At 43.8% G+C, this 8,861-nt stretch overlaps 2 protein-coding genes across 7 annotated transcripts in view; both read left to right on the plus strand.

Annotated features, from left to right (window-relative positions):
- The window catches only part of GJA5 (gap junction protein alpha 5), a 38,563-nt gene that overhangs the window by 19,904 nt on the left and 9,798 nt on the right, over window positions 1-8,861 (plus strand). The window contains exon 1 of one of the 5 annotated variants that reach the window (XM_025198193.1): window positions 7-1,735. The exons of the other annotated variants lie outside the window; for them this stretch is intronic. The gene's annotated coding sequence lies outside the window, so the exon portion shown is untranslated. Of the gene's footprint in view, window positions 1-6; window positions 1,736-8,861 lie in introns of those variants that run through there. 5 annotated transcript variants of the gene reach the window in all.
- The window catches only part of ACP6 (acid phosphatase 6, lysophosphatidic), an 82,222-nt gene that overhangs the window by 19,781 nt on the left and 53,580 nt on the right, over window positions 1-8,861 (plus strand). The window contains exon 1 of one of the 2 annotated variants that reach the window (XM_025198196.1): window positions 5,335-5,358. The exons of the other annotated variant lie outside the window; for it this stretch is intronic. Coding sequence (XP_025053981.1) covers window positions 5,350-5,358 — 9 coding nt within the window. The 5' untranslated portion in view covers window positions 5,335-5,349. Of the gene's footprint in view, window positions 1-5,334; window positions 5,359-8,861 lie in introns of those variants that run through there. 2 annotated transcript variants of the gene reach the window in all.

Genomic DNA, 8,861 nt, shown 5'->3' on the forward strand with positions numbered 1-8,861 from the left:
CCCTTACATTATATTTTATCCCAATACATTGGGAGCTGGAATTCCAGGGCTTTACTAGAAGGAATTCAAAGCTTGTCAGAAAATGCAGGACTTCCTGCCCAAAACCCTTTTCTCTTTTTGACCTCCAGACAGATTTCACACATTTCTGCACATTTATTCTGGTTTTCTGACTTATCTCACGGTGTTGAAAATAGACTAGAAGGACTGAGCAATCAGCACTCCAGCCTGATCGTTAGGGAGCACATTTCAGAGAATATGTTGCACGCCATGGGTATTACTGTTTGAGGCACAAGGAAAGAGTCTTCAAATTAGAAATGGCCCCCACGAGGTAGTGGAGAAGCTTCAGTCTTTGGGATCAGAATACATAAAGAGGCAAGGAAATCAATTTTCTGGCCACCGCTAGAAAACAGAGAGATCTATATGAAGAACACTCCACACTCCAGGCCTTTCCTGAAATATCCACACAAGGAATAGACAGACAGACAGATTTGTCTATTATCTGTAAAGGAACAAAGGATCAGCCTCTCTGAACAGAGACATTAAAAAGTAGCTACACCGGTGGTTTCTGTTCCTCTCTTTCATTGAAGGTGCAATTACTAGCATGCCTGGAGAGTTGGACAGCGTAACATTTTTTCATGTGAAACCTTTTTTCCCTCAAAAAGGAAAAGAGTGCCCTATATTAAGTGCACTGTATGGACCTGCTGAGGGGTTGAATCAGGGTTGTGCAGTAAAGGTGGCTCTTATCTGTGGGACCCCTGCTCCTTTTGTTACAAAAGTTGGGAGGCGTGTAGTGAAAGCTAGGGGAGCACAAGAGGAAGAAAAGAGTCCCAAGTTTAAGGCAACTGAATGGCACTCTGGAAAACGTGAACCTGTCCCCACCACAGACCCCGTATGTCTGTCACATAAACTAAACTTTTCAAAGACATCCTCTAGGCATGTTTTCCTTATTTTCTGGTTCTACAACTTGAGCCCCTGGAGCTTGGTTTGTGCTCATGCCAAGCATTCACAGCTGCAGCTGAAGTCAGTGGAAGCTCTCCTTTGAGCATGCTATGCGTTTTACAGCGCTGTGTTACTACCCTGGGCATCTCACACTTAATGGTCACCTTTGATACTCATCTCTCTCAGCCTCATTTCTCTGTTTGTAAAATTGAGTGGTATTGTAAAATATCACCCACTCACCTTGCAGGGAAGTTTCTAGAAACACGTCTAAAGTTGTTGGGTACCGTAATGAAGAAAGTCATAGAAAAGCCAATGAAGGAATTAATAATTCTGTCGTCAGAGTTAGGTTTGAGTAGTGTGCAGTAAATAAGCCATGTGTCTACAAGATGAACAATGAGGAGAAAGGCAATACTGGATAGCTCTTCATTAAGTGAGTAACATGATTCCTGTGTGCTGGATGAGGAAGAAGTGCTATATGATTAAGTATTGCCTCATACTGTATATACGCAAAGTGGCCAACCATTTAGTTAAGATCTTTTAAATTAAGACTGCACAGAAAATCTAGATTTTGGCATTTCCTCACTTTTGAGTATGTGACCCTTAATTAATAAAGCTCTTTTAAAATAGGGAATGTGTGTATGCATGTGCACGTGTGCAATAAACCAATTTTGTTCTGCTCAGAAACAGAGCCACAACTGCTGCCATCATTTATGTTGAGAAATATGGATGAGGACTGATGAGACTTCTAGAGATTGTGTAAAAGAAGAAGCAGGATTTTGTGAGGCTCCAGTGTTAGGTGAGAAAGACGATAACAGTTGAAAGTGACCCCCTGTGTTACAAGTCCGGCCATCATGGGAAATGGTGTGGCAGTTGATAATGCTAGAGAATTTGGGAGCAGGTGATTGTTTAGAAAGACAGAGATTTCAGCTGTGGACATGTTTAATTTAAGGAGGTAGAGGGAATTCCAGGAAGAAGGAAGAGAGATCTGCTGTTACCCCCAAAAGTCCCTTGAAGCCTACTACTTCCACTGAACATGGGCAGTTTAGATTAAATTCTCCCAGCCATCTGAGTTTGCTTTTTGTCCACTTCATTTATTTCTTGCCTATGATCCTAAATGCCATAATAACTTCAACTTTAGTTATTTTTGCCATTGTACTACTACCTCTCAATTCAGTGCCTGCTACAAATGTAATTTTTACTAGTTAACTTTTCTTTGAGATCACTGAAAGAGATGGTAAATAAAACAGTGATCTCTGAAGCACGGCACTGGACATGAACACACACACACACACACACAGGTTAGTTATCGTTCCCCTCAATTTATGGTCCTTCAGCTAATTTTCAGTCTCTGTCTGTGTGTTTGCCTCAAAATGCAAAAGCATGTATGATGCTGTATCAAACATTTTGCTTAGCCAACTAGCATCCAGTTTTATTGAATTTACTGCATTCCTTTTGCCCACCAAGAGCCCAGAGTATCACAAGGGAATCAGAAGGGACTCGTTACATGCTAAGGGCAAGTCTCGCCAGGTACAGACATTACACTTTAAGTGTATGGGTATAAGTGATCAGAAACTGATCTATATCCATGACAGACCAGAAGTTCAGTGCACATAGACTTGTTTAAAAATGGCAGAACCCAGTCCAAGATTTGCCACCATCCCCCACCAAAGGGCAAATGTGTGTTCGGTTTGCTACTGATCTAAACCAGCCTTTCTCAACCTTTTAAGTAGCAAGTACCCCCTCAGTTCTGAAAATTTTAATAAATACCCTAACACTCAATTTTTCAGGGGATTTTATATTTACAGACTAATGTGTGCCATATGTTGGAAGAAGGACTGTGTATATAAGGCAGTGATATGACAGATGTCTGATCTGGTGTGGGTAGGGTTGCCACCTTTTACACCAGGGGTGCACAACTCAAGTATGTACTTGAGCTAGAGGTGATGTTGCCCAAACCTAGGAGTGCTGAACCACATTATTACTGGGGGATTTATTTATTAGCTGAACCAAATTATTACTGGGGAATTTACCAGATTTGTTGCCATAGTTTTGAGAGAAAAAGGGAGCAAAAGAGAGAGAGCGTTGGGGTACCCGCGTACCCCCCTACCTGTGTCTTGCGTACCCCCCACAGGTTGAGAAACTATGATCTAAACTATGCTGCTTTCAGAAAACCACATCAATTAGATTGATTCTGCCTCTGGCTTATTTAAATGTCTATACCTAGCCATTTTTCTTAGTTAAAGTTTAGGTGTCAATGAAGTGTGAGATGCCTAGGATATATACGTTGCATTATACAGCGCTTTATACGCTCAAAAAAGAGATCCCAGTGACTTCAGCTGCAGCTGTGAGTACTTAATGGGATGGGCCACATTCATGCCTAATGCAACACCACTGAATTTAAAGTCCCTTCTAGCCTCAGAGCCTAGAAATTCATGTAGCTACACCAGGGCTGACTTTGGCCCCCAAATATTTAGCTATGTTAATGCATAATTCTACATTGTGCACACTTCTACACAATGCATGCTGATCAAGAAAACAAAGCAGCAGGTTTCGTACACAGACCAACAATAAGAATGTTAGAACTATTTAATTCAGCAGCTAGAAGAGTCTGAAACTTCCACCATCTCTTCAGATGAAAATACTCAGCACAATAGTGGCTCATGTGTGCAACACATCCCTGATGTATTCACTTGAAGGTGTTGAGTGATGTCCGTGTGTCTGTTTCTCTGTGTGCATCTGCATGGGTGTATGTGTCCAAGAGGTGACAGCTAATTCAAATCCCTTATCTTCTCTCTCACTCTTTTTGTGAACTCTGAGATTTTCCACATTTGGAGTGCAGAGGGAAAAGACACTTCATCATAGAAGGAATAACAAGCTGTCTGTAATTCCAAGAGGGCCCAAGGGTCCAGATATCAGTGTGAGCCTTGCACAAATCTCTCTGAACTGAGGAGGGGGACTAGGAGTGAAGAGGCATCTGGCTTACATAAGCACAGCCAAAGGCTATGGTCTGAGACGGGATGTGTTAAAGCAGAGCTCTGTCACTGCAATGACAACTGAGAGGGAGCACAGTCTAGAGCTCAGGATGCTGGTTTGAGACTTGGGACTCCTGGGTTCTGTCACCAGCCCTGCTGCTCATCAATGTGACCTTGAACAAGTCAGTTATCTTTCCCATACATTCTGCAGGGAGCGGGGCGGCTTCCCCGTTGCTTACAAAACACTTTGAGTTCCACAGATGAGAGGCACTGTGAGTAAACCTATGTATCTGAGCTTTCTTGGACTAAGACAGGATCCACATAGGGTGCGTTTACATGTGCACTTTAATGCACAGTAGCCTATTTTATTGCGCATTAAAGCAGTCTGTAAAACAACATGCTTTTACACTAATGTGCAGTAAATCAGGTTACTGCACGTTAAGTGTCATCTAAAAAGCATGCGCTAACACTACTGCACATTAGAGCATCCTAATGCACATTAATTTAGTACCTCACATTGGAGTTACTAAATTTAATGAGTATTAGAAAAAAGCTCATTGATGTACATGTAGATGCACCCAGGGAGACTCAAAAGAGCTCTCCCTAACTCTGAAAGGCCTAGACAGGCAATTAGCACTTCTACACCCCACGAAAAACCTGGGTCTTGTTTCCTTTCCTGGTCCTCTGTACTGCACAGCCAACACAAAGAAACCAGGGAATCCAGATAACTAAACAGCTGATAATTTCCTCCCTGTGTGGAGCCAGTGTAACTGGCTCCTCTGCCAAACACCCTTCCCTCCCTGGCGCAAGTTGCACGTTGGAGGAGGCAAGAGATCCATGCTGCTGATTCTTGCTATGGGCACAATGAGCTGGCATAAAGTCAGAGAAGGTTTTAGGCAAAGGCCAGCCCACAGAAACAGGGAGTTATAACAGGACCCATGGAAACTACCACCCCAGCTGATCCAATGAATGTCAAATCAGGGAGAGAATCAACCGGTTAATGTATCTATTGCTAATTAACAGGCTTGCAGTGTACAAATAAATATTTCTCTCTGAGCTTCTTTGAATGCACCTAGTCTCTAGGACATGCCAAGGGGAGAAGAAAGTTGGGGAGGAGAGAACGCAGAAGCACTGCTGTAATCAGGCTTTCCACTTTATTTTAGAAACATCCCAGAGAGCTGGCATCCTCCTGTCACTTTCTTGTGGGAAAAGTTCGTGTGAAGTGGTTTGCTTTGCTATTTATATCACTGCTGCTGATATTCTAACCAGTCCTCAGAGGAGAGGGAACTGGTGAATTTCTGACAACAGGAGGGCAGAGAGGGGAGGGAAGGCTGGTGGGAAGAAGAGGATTGGGAAGCATGGGTACTCATCCAGGCAGAACAGCCCCACCCACCTCATCGGTGTGACTCGCCTAACCATTCTCTGAAGCCTTCTCTTGATGATCAAGGTCAGTAGATTATCCAGAGCAAGAAGTAACGGTTCATGTATTGGCTAAATCCTGCCTGTCTGTTATTCTCATCATAAAGGGGATAGGAGAAGGTAACACAAATTATGACAGATACAGGTACTTTGTACTCACATCAGTGTAGTATCTTTACAGGTGCTACCTTTGATGAGGTATTGTATCTTGGAATTCTTTGGTTGCAAGGCACAAAGTTGGTTGACTTCTGTGTATAGTCTGGCTGTTTGATATTTGAGTTTTTTGTTAAGTTAATATTGTTCCAGGTAATTGGAAAAGCTAGCATAGCCATCTTGATGGCTTTGTGTCATGTAAGGCTGGTCTTTGTCACATACACCTTCTCTGTTAAATTTCCACTGTTGCCAAGACCTCGTGACTACACATAGCCATTTCATTTATCTAAAATAATGTTAATTGCCTAAGAGATTTTAACAGGGTGGCAGAGTCTGTGTACATGGAGAATTAATTTGTGGAGTCATGCTAATATCAGGAGCCTGGCCCCTGCAAAATGTATGCTAAGTCATAGGAGGGTCAGATCAAATCTGTCCAGTGAGCTCTAACCTAGGAGTACAAAAGGGTTTAGTCCATCTACTCATTCACAGAAAAAAGGCCCTAGGGCCCAAGATACAGAAGTATGATAGGGAAAAAAACAAGGAAATCCTAGTTTGGGGTTAAAGCTTAGGTCACAGTTTCTCAAGTAGGGAGTACAGCAACAGATGTCAGATTGTGATTAGATGGGAAGCACGTCCTGAAACATTTTTTTTCTGTAGTACTAAGAGGTCATCACTTGGAAACATTTCTGAACCTTGACTGAAGTTTTAAGAACAGCTCACTAATAACTAAAAATGAGGTAAAAAAATTCTCCAGTATTGAAGTCTTACTATATCTTGTCCAAGTTAGAGAAATCCACTGTGCTAGATGTGAATTAAATATAAAATATGCTATTAATAGAATATGAGGCTGACATTTAAATGCATGAAAAACCCAGAAAATAAAAATTGCAAGATCTCTTTGTGTAATATTAATTTAACAGCCTTATATATGTATTTTCCATTACAAGTTTAACTGTTTAAATGCATCCCAAACTCCTTTTCTCTAGGAAGAAAGGTGTTTTCTTAACTCAAGGTAACTTATTTGGGGTGAAATCCTAATGAAGACAAGGCCGTATGTCCTTTTCACATGAGGTGGCAGGTCAAGGCAAACTCTAGGCTCCATTATAGGTCATGTCTATACTGCCTCTGAATGTATGGGAGCGCAGCCATCAAAACATGCTCCACATTTACTCCTGTTCTGTGCCTGCCACATGCCAAACAATGTAGAGTAGCTGCCATTAGGATAATATTGGCTGTGCTTCTGTAAGGACTCCAGGACAAAGCTGAACATGTCCTTTACATGCCCCAAACTGCTAGAGTTAACGGGAAGGTGTGTTGACACCATGATCCCAGGCCATCATGGCAACTGCTGGGTTAAAGTCTTTCTATTGTAACACAGGACACTGGAAATCCATGCCTAACCAAGCAAGGCATACAAGGAGAAGTCAACTCATGTCAACTAGAGATGATAAAGTACAATGGCATCAGTTAGACATCTGCTTTAGCCTATTAGAGGCAGAAGCCTTGAGGAACACATGCAAGCAGCAGATACTCATCTGAAACCAACTTCCTAGGGAAGTGGTCCTCGCCCCTACCTTGGGTAAATTCAAAAAGAGGTTAGATGATCACCTGTCCAGGGTCTTGTGAACCCAGCACTCATTCCTGCCTGTGGCAGGGGGTCAGGCTAGATGATCTGTTCAGGTCCCTCCTGACCCTAGCTACTGTGAAACTATGAAAAGACAAGGAAAAAGAGTATAACCAAACCTCTGTTCCTTTTGGCCAGTGGAAAATATCTCACACATACAACTCTGCCACACCACACATAGAGCATTGGTTCATGAAGTATTTATTATCAGGAGGTAACAGGGTAGTTAGCATGTCATTCCCAATGGAGTCACCACACACCTTCCGAAAAAAACAATGGAATACTGTATAGTGATTATATATAAATAACTCATAACACCAACATGCCTGCCTTGGCTTCTCCGGATATAGGAGAATCAATAGGCAATCTCCCCACAATATTGAAACGGCAAACATACCAAAATCAGGAAATTCAGACAATGGGATAAAATTCCAGCTGCACCATGTTTACATGAAGAGGAAGGGGGGAGTGAGAGAGGTTACTCTAAGTCATGTTTCCGGTCCCCTAAGGCTGAGCTGACGGGGGGCTGAAATAGCCCCTCAAATAATTTACAGCAGGGGTGGCCAATCTGTGGCACACGTGCCACAAGTGGCATGGGCAGCCTCTGTGTGTGCCACATGGCAGATTGGGGAGGGGACAAGCAGCACAGCAGCAGATAGGGCAGGGAGCAGAAAGAAGAGCAGCAGTTCAGGCAGGGAACACAGGGCGGGAAACAGAGTAGCAGCTTGGTCAGGAAGCACAGGACAGGGAGCAAAAAGAAGAACAACAGACCAAGTAAGGGAGAGGGATCCAAGTAGTACCCGGGGAGGATGTGGGGCTAGTTTGTGACACATTTGCCAAAAAGGTTGGCCCCCGCTGACTCAGAGCAACACGAGGGCTGCTCTGATTGTAAGGTCTACAGTAGTCTCATAGAACCAGCTGTATCTTCTTGTCACGACCCAGTGCTTTTGGTGCCTCAGCACTATGGAATTTCTTGGCCACATGAGAGCTCCTTTGCACGGCAGAGTGTTCTGCTGCAATTGAGACCCCGCGTGTAGGAGAGAGTTCCCGCCAATTTGCAGTTTCCTTTGCAAGATGCATTTCTTCTTTGCAGCACAGAAATGCATGGTACAACGAGTTCCCGCTATTCGAATGTAAATTTGTGCCCCGCTATTGGCCAGGGCTAAATTATTCACACGTGGCGGCTAGTAATTGGCTCGCTGGCCGTTTAAAATTCCGCGCGCCTTCCGCCCAAGTCGAAGAGCTTTGAGCACGCTGCAGAGTGCCTCTGAAGTTATCTGCCTTGCGGCTGCCGATCGATAGACTGATCACCTATCGATCTTTCTTCCCGTCACCGAGCGCAACCCCGACGTACCCCTTTCCCCGCCAGCTTCGAATTGCGGACGGATTAACTGGCTTGGGCCCCGCCAGCTGGAACAACTCGTGTGGTTGTTCAGACGACCGGACCACCTGCGTCGTGATTGCAAGCGGCGTGAGTAAAGGTTTTTACAACCAATAAGTTGTGTCTGCCTCTCCATTCACCAGCCCGCCCTAACGTATGACCAATTTCTAAAGTAACTCGAGTCGGTTCTGGCCGTCCGAGACATGGCGACGAGGATGGGATCTAAGGGCACGGTGATGGAGATGAATCTGATCGAGTGCTGCCCCTGGCGCACCGGGACACGCCGCATAGAGAATGCAAACGATCTATGGGCGCATATCACTTACCACCAGGCGGTAGAAGGGGATCAAAGAAATATTGATGGCTACTTCTC

This window comes from Alligator sinensis, unplaced genomic scaffold (assembly GCF_000455745.1).
Source record: "Alligator sinensis unplaced genomic scaffold, ASM45574v1 scaffold19_1, whole genome shotgun sequence".
NCBI classification, from domain to species: domain Eukaryota; kingdom Metazoa; phylum Chordata; order Crocodylia; family Alligatoridae; genus Alligator; species Alligator sinensis.